General features: G+C 40.6%; 1 protein-coding gene across 1 annotated transcript in view; it reads left to right on the top strand.

The window, feature by feature from the left end:
• LOC134341307 (tyrosine-protein kinase JAK2-like) overlaps window positions 1–17,722 on the top strand; it is a gene marked incomplete at its 5' end in the record, with an annotated part of 117,416 nt that overhangs the window by 78,062 nt on the left and 21,632 nt on the right. Inside the window, 5 exons of the mRNA XM_063039185.1 lie at window positions 4,453–4,592; window positions 5,579–5,768; window positions 7,593–7,717; window positions 8,891–9,063; window positions 13,584–13,701. Coding sequence (XP_062895255.1) covers window positions 4,453–4,592; window positions 5,579–5,768; window positions 7,593–7,717; window positions 8,891–9,063; window positions 13,584–13,701 — 746 coding nt within the window. The remainder of the gene's footprint in view (window positions 1–4,452; window positions 4,593–5,578; window positions 5,769–7,592; window positions 7,718–8,890; window positions 9,064–13,583; window positions 13,702–17,722) is intronic.

Raw genomic sequence — 17,722 nt, 5'->3', positions numbered from 1 at the left:
TTAAGAATAAGCGAAATAGAGGCTTCATAAAAAGACTGTGGTAACTTACCTAATTTAAGAGAATCGGAAAGGACTGAATATAAACAAGGTATAAGCAAAGAGGAAAAAGCCTTAAAACTCTCCAGAAAATCCATCAGGACCCGGAGTCTTCTCCGAGTACAAAGGATGAACAACCTCTGCAATTTCCTCAACACATCTTTTATATAAAACAAGATCTGGAGCCAAAGCATATTTTTGGTCTGAATGTTTCAGCTGATTGGCTAATTCAATTCTCTCCTTATTAGCTTTTTACTTAACCCTTGTGGTAAAAGAAATAATTTGACCTCTAATATAAGCCTTAAAAGCATCCCAGAAAATAAGACTAGCAGTCTCTTCTAGCGTATTCTCTTAAAAAAAAAGAATAATTTGTCTCTCCAAAAATATTAAAAAATCTTTATCTGAAAACAAAGTTGGATTAAAACACCAAAATCTGTTTATTTGGGAGATACCCAGAAGATTTAAAGATAAAAACATAGGAGCATGATCTGAAACAGCAATTTCTTTATATTCACAGGATCGAACTAATGAAATCAATTGGCTATCAACAAAAAAAAAAATCAATCCTGGAATACGTATGATGAACATGAGAAAAAAATGAGTACTCTTTATCTGCTGGATATAAAAAAAACGCCAAACATCAACAATATCACATTTCATTAGAAAAGATTGGATAAAGGAGACAGATCTACTACAAGTTAATTGTTTAGAAGAAGAATGATCTAAAACAGGATTGAAACAACAGTTGAAGTCTCCTCTTAAAACCAAAGAATATAAACTTAAATCTTGTAAAAGCGAAAAAAAATGTTCAAAAAAGCCTGGATCATCTATATTCGGGGCCTACAAATTAGCAAACACCATTAATTTATTATCTAATTTCCCTGAGACTATAACAAAATGCCCATTGTGTATCAGACACTACATTATGTTGAACGAAAGAAACTGAATTATCTATAAGAATCGAAACTCCTCTTGCCTTAGCCTGAAAGGAGGAATGGAAAGATAAACCCTTCCAAAGGCTGAAAAAATGTAAACTATCACATTTATGAACGTGTTTCTTGTAAAAAAAAATTGAGACATTCAATTTCTTAATATAATTAAATATCTTATTACATTTCACAGGATGGTTTAATCCTATCACATTAAAACTAAGTAAATTAAAAATATGGTCTATTTTAAATATTGCTTAGAGGAGATGTTTGAACAAAAACTGCTGGAATATATATTAAATCCAAACAATGAGCTTTAAAGAAAAAGTAACCAAGTAACAAATGAAGCTAAGAGAGCCAAACAGCTGACAGAAAAAAGAAAACCACCCCCCTCCCCCACCCAAAGAGAGAAAATCGACCAAAGGGCAGTTGACAGCTAAACCTACCATTCCCTCCCCAAACAATCCACTGGCTGATCTCCCAAAAAAAAATTTCAAGGCAAAACTGTGTTCCAACAAGACACAACAAAAAAAGAGCAAAATTAAACATATTTTAAAAACCTCACAAAAAATTTAGTATAAAAATATTAGAAATAAATATGAAAGTTCAAAACATATTAACTTAGAAAGCATTAACTCAAAGAAAACTTACTAATATTAAATCCTTAATTTTTTAAACAAGGAAATAAAAGTACAAAAAAATAGATACGAAGGTATACCAAAAGTAAAAAAAAAACAATTGTTCATAAAAGAAAGTGATGAACAGTTAGGCTGCTGATTCTAAAAAAAAAGATCCAGCAGGCAGACGCAACATAAATTTGCGTAAAGAGTTATTGAACAATTGAACTTCTGAAATTGATTCGGCACTCAAGAAATCCTGCACCTTTTCAGTCGAACGAAAGCATCTGTGAGCGGGTATCGAAGAGAGGGTTTAAAACCTTTATTATACAGCTCAGATATGACTTTTTAAAACTTGAAGCGTTCCTACAACACCTCGGGTGAAAAATCTTCCACAATTCTGAACTTCTGGTCTTCATAATCCATCATACCTTTCCAACGAGATTCATGAATTAAAAGTTCCTTTGTTTGAAAGTCGTGAAGACAAGTTATCACTGAGTGGGGTTGTCCTTCCGGAGGAGATCTTGGTACAGGCAGTCTGTGAGCTTGGTCTATTTTAGTTGGAGATTTAAAAATATTCAGAAATAATTTAGCCAAAAGGTTTGCAAAAAATTCCGAAGGCTGATTGCTTTCCAATGACTCTTTAAAACCCAGAATGCGTAGATTATTTCTTCTGTTTCTATTTTCTAAGTTGATAATCTTCTGTCTTAATGTTTCATTAACCTTTAACTGTTTATCACAGATCTGTTCCAGGTCATCAATCTTCGCATCGAACATCGTCAAAGTGTTTTCGTTCTCTCTTATCCGTTTATCGTGTTCATTTAAAGTTTTTTGAATAGAATCCAATTTTCCATCCATCCGTTTAAATTCAACACTGAGTTGCTGGAACTCCTCTAAAAGTTCATTTTTATGCTTCTGAAGTATCACCATAATAGATTCCAAAGTTACGGGAGGGTCCTCTTCTTTTTTAGTAGCTTTAGCATGACTCATCATAAAGTAATATTGCGTTTAAAAGTAGGTTTTCAAAACAAGTTGGAAACAGTAAATTAAAAAGAGTAGGAGCACCTATAAAAGGGCTGCTACTCCATCAACAGCCAGTAGGATTTCACTGCTTTCTTCCAGGAGCTGAAGCTGGCTGCACTTCCCGCAGGTGTAGTCATCAGGGGAACCATCAGGTTCCATGAATTCCACATCCTGCAGGAGGAGCATTCCACTGCCATATCTGCCATCCTGCCTGCACTGTACAATGGGCAACCAAGACTGAATCAAGAATAACTAAAGGAAAAACCTACCCTTCTCACCTGTTTCTTTGTCCTCAGCCTCTCCTCATTGAAGCCTCCCGAGTCAACGCTTCTAAGTTCCCAAGCTGACTCTAACCCCCACCCAATGATGGCTGCTCCACTAGACTCTATCTCTCTTCTATGGTTTGAAAATAAGAAAAACCCACATACAAGGAGAAAGAACTCATCAGTATTGGTGGTGCACCACCTGCCTTCCACTGTCACCAATGCCTCTGACACTTCCCGTTCCTGTGTACTGGCTACTGCTTTTAACAGAAACCCCCAGGCAAGGAGAATGAACTCACCATATTTGGTGATGCTTCACCTACCTTCCGCTGTAGCCGACACCTCTGACACTCCCCACGCCTGCGCATTAGCAAGGACATAATGCTGAGCCTTTATAAGACACTAGTCAGGCTATGCTCGGAGTATTGTCAACTGTTTTGGGCCCCATATCTTGGAAAGGATGTATTGTCATTGGAGAGAGTCCAGAGGAGGTTCAAAAGAATGATTCGAAGAATAAAGGGGTTAACATATGAGGAGCATTTGCCAGCTTTGGGCCTGTTCTCTCTGGAATATAGAAGAATGTGGGGGGATCTCATTGAGACCTACTGAATGCTGAAAGGACTAGATAGGGTATATGTGGAGCGGATGTTTCCTGTGGCGGTGGTATCCAGAACTATTGGGCGCAGCCTCAAACTGAGGGGTGACTGCTTAGAACAGAGATAAGGAAAAATATTTTTAGCTAGAGCGTAGTAAATCTGCGGAATGTTCTGCCACAGACTGCGGTGGAGGCCGTCCATGCGTATATTTAAGGCGGAAGTTGATCGCTTTCTGATCGGTCAGGGTATTGAAAGATATGGCAAGAAGGCAGGTGTGAGGTTGAGTGGTATCCGGGTTCAGCCATAATGGAATGGTGGAATAGATTTGATGGGCTGAATGGCCTAATTCTGTTGCTATGTCTTATTGTCTCCTATTTCCAAATAAAAATAAACCCAGCTCCAATCTCCTCGATGGCAGAGCATTCCATAGCCGCTCCATTACAGAGAGTATCTCTTCTACATTCTCTCCATTGCTACCACTAGAGTAACTAGAACTGTACACAATACTCCAAGTTGTCTACTTACCCTTTTGCTCTTAATATAGTTGCAGAATCTCTGAAGATTCTCTTTATTAGTCATGTCAGAGTTGCACGCTGTCTCTGCCAATGCAAATGTATTTGATGCATTCAATTCACAGACAATACCATAAATCCTGAGTGAAACACTTCAAATAATTAAAATTTGAAATATAAACAAAAAATGGTGGAAATTCTAAACAGGTCAGGGAGTGATTGTGAAGAATGAAGTAGGACTAGTGTTTCAGACCAATGAGCTGTGCTCAGCCTTCTAACTACAAAACCTTGCTGCAGTCACCCCCTGTACTTCACAATCCACTGAAGGGTCTCGGCCTGAAATGTCGACTGTGCTCTTTTCTATAGATGCTGCTTGACCTGCTGAGTTCTTCCAGCATTTTGTGTGTGTTATTCAGATTTCCAGTATCTGCAGATTTTCTCTTGTTTACTTCACAATCTTTGCTGTATTCTTACAGACTACGAAAGACTGTGCGACTTGTCCCCCGGTGACCTCACAGTTACAAATGACTTCTGGCACTGTTTTGCTGTGAGAAAACAGGAGGATCCGAATTTCTTTGAAGAGAGGCACCTTAAATTCATCTCCATGTTGGGCAAGGTATAAACTGGATGGTAGGGAAGGTGCGAGAGGGCAGACAGTGTAACTTGTGTTATATCAGAGATCTGATTCATCTTTCACATGTAGCCTTCAACGTAATGTCCACAGCAACATGAGATGATCAGTTCATTCACAGATCAATACTGGTCAATAATATTGGCTTCCATCTGTGTCTGGAATCCAGTGCCTACCAAGATGCCATTGGCTTTGCTGAGGATTCAGCAGCCATCTCATTGATTAACTAGGGGTGTTAGGCTGAACGATGGGTTCAGATCTCTGACTGGGGATTTGGGCTCAAGCATTTGAGGACATTGCCATGTCATTGAAGCTCCAAGTTAATTTATTTAAAGAACAAAGTGTGCACACTGGGCCTTAATGTGGATAAATGTGAAGTGATGCATTAGGGCAGGAATAATGAGAGGCAAACAGAATAAAACATATTGTCTGAGTAGGATGCAAGAACAGAGGGGGCAGAGCTACATGTACATAAGCTATTGGAAGTGCAGAGCAAGTTGAGGAAATGATCAATCAGATCCTTAATTTTGAGCTTCCCTCATACAACCATTCCCTGGTTCTCTGAATCACAATAAGCCAACATGCAGCACATTACAGAAACCAATAGAGTATTGAGCTTTACCACAAGGGGTGTGGAATATAACAGCAGAGGCACTTTGATGCGTGGCCACTGGGAGACTGCACCTGGAGCACTTTCAGTCTTACCTAAGGAAGGATATACTTGCACTGGGATGGTAAAGGTCCCCTGGATTGATCACTGGGAATGATGGGTTGATGCATGATGAAAGGTTGAACATATGGGGCCAACACTTAGGGTATGGAAAAAATAGATATGACCTTATTAAAATGTAAGATTTTGTCCAGGATTAGAGGGTGCTGAAAAGAAATTTCACCAAGATGCAGATGAAACTCTAGAGTAATTCTAGAGACATTGACAATCTATTCCAATTTGTCTGCTTGATTCATTTCAGGGAAATTTTGGCAGTGTGGAGCTGTGTCGTTATGATCCCCTTGGAGACAACACAGGGGACCTGGTGGCTGTGAAAAAGTTGCAACACACCACAAGAGAGCACCTTCGAGACTTTGAGCGGGAGATTGCAGTGGTCAAGAATCTCCATAATGAATATATTGTCAAATACAAAGGAATTTGTTACAGTGTCGGTGAGTGTGATTGGTCCAAATGGTCCTTATTTCTGTTCTTTTGCTTTAGTACTTGGTGACATCATGTGTACTGTTTCTTTTAATAAAGAAGTCAATGTGCAGGAGACAACTGGGGTAACAGAGCAGAGATCTTTGTTCATTTGATTGATCCTGTGATGAGAAAACTGCTCAGGAAGAGAGATGGGGAACAAACCTACTTTAGTGAGGTTTCGAAGAACAAAAGGTGATCTCCTTGAGCACTTGGCCAGTCCACTTCCCCTGGCTGGACGGTGGGAGCAAACAAATTGTCCATGTTTCAGATCAAGCCCTGCATTAGGATTCTGCTAGAGATTTACAATCAAGGAGGCATTCAGAGGGGTGAATTTTTCAAATTCTCTCTCTCAGAAAGCTATTGATGACTATTTTCTTGAGTTTTCTTCTAAAGACTTATTGACATTTGGGCTGAAAGGTAACTGGTTAGGATTCTGGTGTTAGTCAAGGGTAGAAGTGAACTAACATTGAACATAGTGGAAAACTAGTAAAACTGCAGACTCAGGAATCTGAAACAAAAATACTGAAAGAACTCAATCAACCAAATAACACTTTTGTTAAGAGAAACAAAGTCACCTTTTCATATCTGAGTTCTGAGAAAGTTATTGACTTGAAACATTGATTGGGTTCTCTTTCCAGATACTCTTTCATAGTTAGAATGAATTGGGCTTTTCTCTTTGGAATGACAGTTCAAAGTTAAAGTAAAAGTATTATCAATTTCTTGCAGACATACTCAATAAATCCATAATAAATCAATGAAAGAATGTACCAACTTGGGTGTCCAATTAGTGTGCAAAAGGCAACAAACTGCAAGTACAAAAAGAAAGATATAGTAATAATAAGTAATTGAAGAATTAATATTGAGAACATGAGATGAAGAATCCTTGAAAGTGAGTCCATAGGTTGTGGGAATATATCAATAATGGGACAAGTGAAGCTGAGTGAGGTTATCCCCTTTGGTTCAAGACCCTGATGGATGAGGGGTAATAGCTGTGCCTGAACCTGGTAGTGTGAGTTCTGAAGCTCATGAACTACCTTCCTAATGGTAGCATCAAGAAGAGAGCATAACCTGGGTTCTGGGGGGAGGGTGGGGAGGGATCCCTAATGATGGGTCTTGCTTTCCTGTGACAGCACTTTCTGTAAATGTGGTCAGTCTTTACCGTGATGTACTGGGCTGTATCCATTAATTTTTGTTGGATTTTCTGTTCAAGGGCATGCCAAGCTATGATGCATCCAGTCAATATATTCTCCACATCTATGGAAGTTTGTCAAAGTTTTAGATGTCATGCTGAATTTTTGCAAATTCCTAAGGAAGAAGAGGCACTTCTGTGCTTTCTTCATAATAGCACTTGCATGCTAAGTCCAGGGCAGGTCCTCCAAAATGATAACACTGAGGAATTTAACGTTGCTGACCCTCTCCACCTCTGATGAAGACTGGCTCATGGACCACTGGTTTCCTTCTCCTGAGGCTAATAATCGGCTCCTTGGTCTTGCTGACATTGAGTACAAGGTTGTTGTTACATCACCACTTAGCCAGTTTTTCAATCTCCCTCCTACTTTTTTTAGGCAGAGAGTAGTAAATCTGTGGACTGCTCTGCCTCAGACTGTGGGTATATTTAAGGTGGAAGTTGATTGTTTCCTGTGCAGTCAGGGCATCAAAGGATCCGGGATCGGCCATGATGGAATGGTGGAGCAGACTGGATGGGCTGAATGGCATAATTCTGCTCCTGTGTCTTATGGCCTTATGGTCTAACTTACCCACTGAGAAAATAGATATTGGTTTTATTTCCACAGGGCGCAGGAACTTGAGGTTGATCATGGAGTACTTGCCACATGGAAGTCTACGAGATTATCTGCAAAAGAACAGGCACATGCTGGATCACAAGAGGCTCCTGTTGTATGCCTCACAAATATGCAAGGTACTGTATGTCAGAGCAGAGAGGTAGTGTGTGGCTTCATAGCTGAGAAACATATTTCTTTGCAAACGTCAAGTGGCATATGTGTGCTCATGTAAACAGAAAAGTGGCAACATGTTCCTTGTATCACCCTAACCAAACCCCAAACACAAATATAAACTGACATAAGATAAACTGTTTGCACATAACTCCATGTAAAGCTCCCTATTAGCCCAGATGTCTGCCCTTATTCCAAGAGTGCACTGTCCCTTCTGAGAGGAAGGTTATAGGCTCTAGCCTCACTTCAAGGCTGTAATCAGCTTCATTCAAATGATTCTCTGTGCAGTACTGAAGGACTGCAACATTGTCACAGATACAGCCTTTTAGCTGAGGATATAAACAGAGGCTCCTTTTCCTTTCTCTGAGTATTAAAGAACAGGTGGACGTGTCTATGAAAGAAGAACAATTTACCTGGCTGTTTATTGCAGGACCCTCCCCATCCAAGCATGCCCTCTTCACAAACTTCAGGGGTCCCAGCATGGAAACCTGTGGAAGTACTGCCGCAAAACAACATATTTATTGTCAATGATAATGCTGCGTACTGGTTACTGTTGATCTTACACTAGAACACTGACAAAGCCTAAAGTAGCAGCACTTGCCATGAATGTCTGAAGCTGTGTTATTTGGAGATACTTCACTTGTTTCCAACTCTGGACACATTCTTGGCTACTTACCCAAGCCATTGCAGCCTGTCTCATTGATGGTTATCTAACATGTAGAACTTGCTATCAAACAAGTACATCTGACAAGTACAATTTGGTAATATCAAGCCTTCCATTTGTTTGAAAAGTTCTCCATTTCTCCGAAGAATGATTTCTGACAGTAAATCATAGAGATCTTACCCAGTCCCCAAACCTGCCAATCACATTGCCATTATTGTGGAAATGGGACTTTATGTGAAGTGTTCAGTTTTTTTGAACTCTGAATTTTTAACTATTGTGAGTTTTATTTTTAGGTTTTGAATCAGTGTACAACAGTTGAATCTCAGAGTTTCTGAGGTATTCTTCAGACTGATAACTGGATAAAAATTGAAAATTTTCTCTTGGACATGGTTTAGCCAAAGCATTAAGGACGCTGCTGGAAAAAGAATGTTCCTGCCTACAACCTGGTGCTAATAATTTCTGTTCTTATTGAAAGGGAATGGAATACCTTGGCTCTAAACGATATGTACACAGAGATCTGGCAACTCGGAACATCCTTGTAAAAAGTGGCACCTGTGTAAAAATAGGTGATTTTGGTCTAACCAAGATTCTGCCTGGAGACAAGGATTACTATAAAGTTTTGGAGGCAGGAGAGAGTCCAATCTTTTGGTAAGAGCAGTCCATTGGTTGGTTAGTATCCACTCCTGGGCACTTGTGTTCATTTCTTTCCAAAGCAACCCATTATTAATTATGTACTGAAGCTGGTGCAAACCACAATATGGCTCTCCACACCCTTACTCACATCTCTCATTCATTGCCTCGTTTCTAATCTGGTTCTTTGTTTTTCACCCACCGAATATCCTCTCAGTTCTGCTGTCTGGCTGTATAACATCCAAAATACAGGTCTGTCAGTTTGAGGAGGTCATGGTCTCACATAAAAAGTAACATAGAAACATAGAAAACCTGCAGCACATTACAGGCCTTTTGGCCCACAATGCTGTACCAAACATGTACTTACTTTAGAAATTACCTAGGGTTACCCATATCCCTCTATTTATCTAAGAGTCTCTTAAAAGACCCCTTTGTATCCGCCTCCACCACCATTACCAGCTGCCCATTCCATGCACTCATCACTCTGCGTTAAAAAAAAAAAAAAATCTTGCCCCTGGTATCCCCTCTGTACCTTCTTCCAAGCACCTTAAAACTGTGCCTTCTCGCGTTAGCCATTTCAGCCCTGGATAAAAGCCTCTGACTATCCACATGATCAGTGCCTCTCATCACCTTATACACCTCTATCAGATTTCCTCTCATCCTCCGTCGCTCCAAAGAAAAAAGGCCAAGTAGGTGGCAGATAAGCTGGTTTCCCTCAGTCACAGGGCACTGAGAAATCTCCAGTGGCATTTTTCAATTACATCACTTCTGTACCTTTGTAAATTCAATCTTTCTTATCTGTACAAATCCATTAGGGAGACCAGTGTGCCGAGCTGGCCAGAATGTTTAATTGCCTTGTCCATGTTTGATTTTGCATCTCTTTCTGTCATTAGCCACCTCCTCATTCCTTGTACATCTGTCACTGCTTGTCACTGCATTTAATCAACAATGAGGGCCACCTCTATTGGCTCAGTGAGTTCCTGCACGACTCTGCTGCTGAAGGATAGTGGAACAAGCAATAGAAGTGATGTTTGTGCTGCACCTGTGGGAATACTGGCACGGATGAAGCTTGATCTCAAGGACAATCTACCCCACTTGATCCACAGTACATTTACCTCACTAATCCTTCACTCCATCCACATCCAGTGTACCATGCATGGTGGATATGCAACTATTTTAGAAGCACCTTCTAAGCCAATATGTTCTACAACCCAGAAGGCACAGAGGAACATCATATAACCATATAAACATATAACAATTACAGCACGGAAGCAGGCCATCTCGGCCCTTCTAGTCCATGCCGAACTCTTACTCTCACCTAGTCCCACCGACCTGCACTCAGCCCATAACCCTCCATTCCTTTCCTGTCCATATATCTATCCAGTTTAACTTCAAATGACAACATCGAACCTGCCTCAACCACTTCTGCTGGAAGCTCGTTCCACACAGCTACCACTCTCTGAGTAAAGAAGATCCCCCTCATGTTACCACTAAACTTTTGCCCTTTAACTCTCATCTCATATCCTCTTGATTGAATCTCCCCCACTCTCCATGGAAAAAGCCTATCCACGTCAACTCTATCTATCCCCCTCATAATTTTAAATACCTCTATCAAGTCCCCCCTCAACCTTATATATTCCAAAGAATAAAGACCCAACTTGTTCAACCTTTCTCTGTAACTTAGGTGATGAAACCCAGGTAACACTCTAGTAAATCTTCTCTATACTCTCTCTATTTTGTTGACATCTTTCCTATAATTCGGTGACCAAAACTGTACACAATATTCCAAATTTGGCCTCACCAATGCTTATACAATTTCAACATTACATCCCAACTCCTATACTCAATGCTCTGATTTATAAAGGACAGCATACCAAAAGCTTTCTTCACCACCCTATCCACATGAGATTCCACCTTCAGGGAACTATGCACCGTTATTCCTAGATCCCTCTGTTCTACTGCATTCTTCAATGCCCTACCATTTACCATGTATGTCCTATTTTGATTAGTCCTACCAAAATGTAGCACCTCACATTTATCAGCATTAAACTCCATCTGCGATCTTTCAGGCCACTCTTCTAACTGGCCTAAATCTCTCTGCAAGCTTTGAAAACACACTTCATTATCCACAACTCCACCTATCTTAGTATCATCTGCATACTTACTAATCCAATTTACCACCCCATCATCCAGATCATTAATATATATGACAAACAACATTGGACCCAGTACAGATCCCTGAGGCGCACTACTAGTCACCTGCCTCCAATCTGACAAATAGTTATCTACCACTACTCTCTGGCACCTCCCATCCAGCCACTGCTGAATCCATTTTACTACTTCAATATTAATACCTAATGATTGAACCTTCCTAACTAACCTTCCATGTGGAACCTTGTCAAAGGCCTTACTGAAGTCCATATAGCCAACATCCATCGCTTTACCCTCGTCAACTTTCTTTGTAACCTCTTCAAAAAATTCAATAAGATTTGTCAAACATGACCTTCCACGCACAAATCCATGTTGACTGTTCCTAATCAGACCCTGTCTATCCAGGTAATTATATATACCATCTCTAAGAATACTTTCCATCAATTTACCCATCACTGACGTCAAACTCACAGGCCGGTAATTGCTAAGTTTATTCTTAGAGTCCTTTTTAAACAATGGAACAACATGAGCAATATGCCAATCCTCCAGCACCATCCCCGTTTCTAATGACATTTGAAATATTTCTGTCAGAGCCCCTGTTATATCCACACTAACTTCCCTCAAGTTCCTAGGGAATATTCTGTCAGGACCCAGAGACTTATTCACCTTTATATTCTTTAAAAGCTCCAGTACTTCCTCTTCTTTAATCATCATAGTTTCCATAACTTCCCTACCCATTTTCTTTATCTTACACAATTCAATATCCTTCTCCTTAGTGAATACCAAAGAAAAGAAATTGTTAAGAATCTCCCCCATTTCTTTTGGCTCCACACATAACTGTCCACTCTGATTCTCAAAGGAACCAATTTCATCCCTCACTGTCCTTTTGCTATTAATATAACTGTAGAAACCCTTGTGATTTATTTTCACCTTACTTGCCAAAACAACCTCATATCTTCTTTTAGCTTTTCTAATTTCTTTCTTAAGCTTCTTTTTACATTCTTTATATTCCTCGAGCACCTCATTTACTCCATGCTGCCTTTATTTATTGTAGATATCTCTCTTTTTCTCAACCGAGTTTCCAATATCCCTTGAAAACAATGGCTCTCTCAAAATTTAACCTTTCCTTTCAACCGAACAGGAACATAAAGATTCTGTACCCTCAAAATTTCACCTTTAAATGATCTTGATTTCTCTATTACATTCTTCCATTAAAACAAATTGTCCCAATCCACTCCTTCTAAATCCTTTCCAATCTCCTCAAAGTTAGCCTTTCTCCAATCAAAAATCTCAACCTTGGGTCTAGACCTATCCTTCTCCATAATTATATTGAAACTAATAGCATTGTGATCACTGGACCTGAAGTGCTCCCCAGCACAAACTTCTGTCACCTGACCTATCTTATTCCCTAACAGGAGATCCAACACTGCCCCTTCTCTAGTTGGTACCTCTATGTATTGCTGCAAAAAACTATCCTGCACACATTTTACAAACTCCAAACCATTCAGCCCTTTTACAGTATGGGCTTCCTAGTCTATGTGTGGAAAATTATAATCTCCCATAATCACAACCTTGTGCTTACTACAAATATCTGCAAGTTATTTACAAGTTTACTCCTCCAATTCTTGTTTCCCATTTGGTGGTCTATAATACACCCCTATAAGTGTTACTACACCTTTCCCATTCCTCAATTCCACCCAAATAGCCTCCCTAGACAAGCCCTCTAATCTATCCTGCCAGAGCACCGTTGTAATATTTTCTCTGACAAGCAATGCAACACCTCTCCCTCTTGTCCCTCCGATTCTATCACACCTGAAGGAATTAAATCCAGGAATATTTAGTTGCCAATCACACCCCTCCTGTAACCATGTTTCACTAATAGCTACCACATCATACTTCCAGGTATCAATCCATGCTTTATGCTTATCCACCTTTCTTGTAATGCTCCTAGCATTAAAATAAATGCATTTAAGAAATTTTAACCACCTCTTACTCTCTGTTGATCACTAACGGTGCAAACAACTTTAATATTTTCTTTTTCTTCCTTATCCCCTACATTATTTTATACATGATTGCTCCCCATTTACAGTCCATCCTGACCAGGGTTGATAACATTGCCCAGCAAACAGAAATGAATACTGGGCAAAGTTATCGGTGTTCATCGGTAACTCCAGCATCATTAAACCAAGGCCTCCCTCAGGAACTCCCCACTGCAGAATATGGATCCAGACTGAAAAAAATTACACGTCTAATAAATGGTGCACTATGGTATATTTTGGTGATGTATACTGCTAACCTTTCAAATCAGTGTAAGTTTTGCCAATATGTTGATGATATTAAGTGGGAAGTCTAGACTAAAATTTTAATCAAATTCCCTTTGTGCTTAGGTATGCGATTGAATCCTTATCTGACAGCAAATTCTCCAGAGAGTCAGATGTATGGAGTTTTGGGGTTGTGCTTTATGAGTTATTTACATATGGTGACCATAGCAGCAGTCCACCAACGGTGAGTAGAAACATTATGAAGAACTCAACTCCTCTTGCTCAACTTGCTTTCTATTTGACAGCCTCTGGAAACAAAACTGAGACTGTTCCAAGATCTCAATGTAGAAATCCTTTCTTAGACAGCCATCTCTTCCAAATCACATGCCAGAGGATAAGCTGACTCTTTGACTGTGTAAAGTGAGAGACAACTGGCGACTGGTTCTGTTTCCCCACAAGTTATTTTACTATTGATTCCACAGAACTTCAAATTAAGGGCATTTTGGAAGAGATTACAGACTCACCACCCTGTGATAAAATATACACAGGCAGCATTTTATCCTTTGACTATTGGTTGCAAAGAGGCTTTCTCTATAAACCTACTGGGAACATTGGGGTATCCTCTACAGACATATAGAACATGAGGAATATTTTGAACTTCTAGAAATACCCAAAACAGGAATTAGGAGAGAAAAGAGGAACCATGAAAAGTCATTAGCACGTACGATTAAAGATTACTCCTAGGCATTCTAAATCTCCACTAAGAGCAAGAGAATGTAGGACCTCAAAGATAAAGGTTGGAAGATGTTGGAAGCAGAGAATGTGAACAAGATCCTAAATCGGTATTTTGAATTGATATTTACCGAAGAGAAGTGGAAGACAGTGAGAACAGTGTGAAACATGCTAAAATATTAGGGCATTTTGTGATAAAGGAAGAGGAAGAGTTAGATATATTGAAGAATATGAAGGTGAAAAGTTCCCCAATATCTGATGGAATATACACTAGGTTATTGAGAGAGGCAAGAGTTAAGACTGCTGCTGCATGACTAAGATCTTGCTGTCCTCTCTAGTTGCACACAAAGTCTTGGTGAGTGTCAACTGTTTTATTGTTGAAGCCCATAAGACATAGAAGCAGAATTTAAGACACAGAAGAGGAGTTAGGTCATTCAGCCCATCGGATCTGCTCTGCCATCCCATTATGGCTGATTTATCATCCTCCTCAACCCAATTCTCCTGCCTTCTCCCCGTAACCTTTGACACACTGACTAATAAAGAACCTATCATTCTCCACTTTAACTCTACCCAGTGACTTGGCTTCCACAGCTATTTGTGGCAATGAATTCCACTGATTCACCACCCTCTGGTTAAAGAGGTTGCCATGGTAGCATAGCAGTTAGTGCTGTATTACAGCTTGGGTCATCAGCGTTTGGAGTTCAATTCCAACAGCATCTCTAAGGAGCCTGTCTGTCCTTTCTGTGGAAATTGTGGGTTTTCTCTGGATACTTCAGCTTCCTCCCAAAAAGGTGCCGGTTAGTATGTTAATTAGACATTGGAAATTGTCCCATGATTAGTCTAGGGCTAAATTGGGGGTTGCTGGGCAGCAGAGCTGGAAGGTCCTACTTCACACTGTATCTCAATAAATAAATTCTTCTTCTTATTTGTTCTAATTTTACATCCTTCTCTCTGTTCTGAGGCTGTACCCTCTGATCCTAGACTCCCCCATTGTTGGAAACATCTTCTCCTAGTCCACTCTGTCTAGACCTTTCAATATTTGATGGGTTTAAATAAGATCTCCCCTCACTGAAGGAGGAAAATAGGGATAATCCTGGTATCTATACACTGGTGTGCCTCATAGAAGTAGCAGGGAAGTTATTGGAGAAAATTCATAGGAATCAGATTTTAGTATTTGGAGAGCCAGAAAATCCAAAATGGTCAGTGGGGCTTATTCTAGCTAGAGGTTTGTGATTTGTGGTCTTCTGCAGAAATCCATAGAGGGATAGATATACTCTGCTGTTTGTGATAGATATAAATGACTTGGATGAAAATGTTTATGGGTGGGTTAGTAAATTCACAGACGATACAAAGAATGGTTTTGTGAATATTATAAAACAAAGGTTCCAACCTGGGATCCATAGATCCCTTGCTTAATGGTGGGGGTCCATGGCATAAAAAAGGTTGGGAACCCCTGGTTTAGAAGATTTCCGAGAGACACAATGGGTTACAGATATGAGCAGATGGAGTTTAATCTGACCAAATGAGGTGTTGTACTTTGGGAGGTGAAATGTGAAAGGACAGTACACAGTTAGTGGCAGGATTCATAATGGTGTTGATTTATAGAGAGACCTTGGGTCCAAGTTCATAGTTTCCTGAAAGTGGCTGCATAGGTTGATAGGGCATAAAGAAAGCATATGGCATGCTTGTTTTTATTAGTTGAGGAATGAGTTGAAGAGTCAGGTTGTTATGTTGCAGCTCAGTAAAACTCCAGTTAGGCTACATCCCGAATATTGTTTTCAGTTTTAGTTACCCCATTGCAGGAAGGATGTAGAGGCTTTGGAAATGGTACAGAAAAGCATTAGTGGCAGACCAATCGATTTGATGAGAGAGAGAGAGCTTTGCACATGTCGGGGAGGAGTTTAAAAATGAGCATTTCAAGGGGCTGAGTGCATTAATGGCTGACAAATCTGTTCGCGATTCATTAGCAAGAGAAAATAAAAGTAAAACAGGGTTAAAGCAGAGCAGCCATTGTGTGAAGGGACCAATGTAGAAGTAAGGACTTGAGGTTTTGGCGAGGAGGCACAGGTATGTAGCAGATAAGGCTTTTGTAGTGGTTGAATAAAAAGTAACTAAATTACAGCTAATTAAACGAAGGGTTGATACAGGATCAGGTGATATGCTGTAGCTGCATGACGTGGGTGCTGATGGACCCAATTATGGATGCTGGTGACCATATCTGCAGCAAGTGTTGTCTGCTTGAGGAACTCAGGCTCAAAGTTGATGATCTGGAGTCTGAGCATCAAACACTGTGGCACATCAGGGAGGAGGAGAGTTACCTGGATTCTCTGTTTCAGGAGGTAGTCATACCCATTAGATTAGCTGCCTCAAATTCGGTCTGTGGTCAGGAACAAGAGGGTGTGACTGCGAGTGAGGTGGGTAGTGGGATCCAAGAGACAGTGCTGGAGGAGCCTCAGCCCTTGAACTTGTCCAACAGGTCTGAGATTCTTGCTCCCTCTGTGGATGACAGTGGGAGCTGTAGGAAGGTTGAGCAACCTAACTGTGGGTAGTCAGGGGAATAGACAGAGTTCTCTGTCGTGATGATAGAGCAACCCGAAGGCTGTGTTGCCTGCCTGGTGCCCGGGTTTGGGACATCTTATCTGACCTGCAGAGGAATTTGCAGTAGGAGGAGAAAGATCCAGTTGTCGTGGTCCGTGTGGGTACCAACGACATGGGTAGAATAAGGAAAGAGGTTCTGCTGATGGAACTTCAGCAGCTAGTGACTAAATTAAAAAGCAGGACCAACCAGGTCGTAATCTCTGGATTACTACCTGGGCCATGTGCAAATTGGCATAAGGTCAAGAAGATTAGAGAGTTAAGTACATGGCTCAAGGATTGGTGTGGAAACCTTGGATCAATCGTTCCTTGCAAGCAGCACTTACTGTGCAACATAGAGCTTACATCGCTGGAGATCAACCAGAGCTCAAGAAAACCAGCTACAATCTGTGCAAAGCTATCAAGGCTGCGAAACAACAATAGAGGGAGAAGATTGAGTCAAGATTCACAATGAATAGCACATGTGACTTGTGGCGAGGGCTGCATACCATCGCAGACTTCAAAGCCAAAGTTTGTGGTGCTGCCAACAGCACTGCCTCTCTCCCAGATGAGCTCAATTGCTTTTATGCTAGGTTTGATGTCACTAACTCTGAGCCTCCGAGGAAAGCCACCGCTACAACCTGCAACCTGGTCATCCCTGAGGCTGAGGTATGCAGATGTTTCCAATGGGTGGACAGTCGCAAGGCTGCAGGGCCGGACGGCATCCCAGGGCGAGTACTCAGGATGTGCACAGCACAACTGGCAGCTGTGTTTACTGACATTTTTAATCTCCCTCTCCCAGTGTAGAGTTCCCTGCTGCTTCAAATTATCCACCATTGTCCCTGTACCAACAAAGACCAAGGTAACATGTCTGTCGCACTCACCTCAATAATAAGCAAATACTTTGAGGGGCTGGTCAAGGATTTCATCTGCAGCTTGCTACCACTCACACTGGACAC

This window comes from Mobula hypostoma, assembly GCF_963921235.1.
Source record: "Mobula hypostoma chromosome 24 unlocalized genomic scaffold, sMobHyp1.1 SUPER_24_unloc_1, whole genome shotgun sequence".
NCBI classification, from domain to species: Eukaryota; Metazoa; Chordata; class Chondrichthyes; order Myliobatiformes; family Myliobatidae; genus Mobula; species Mobula hypostoma.
This window is presented reverse-complemented; position numbering and strand designations above follow the sequence as displayed.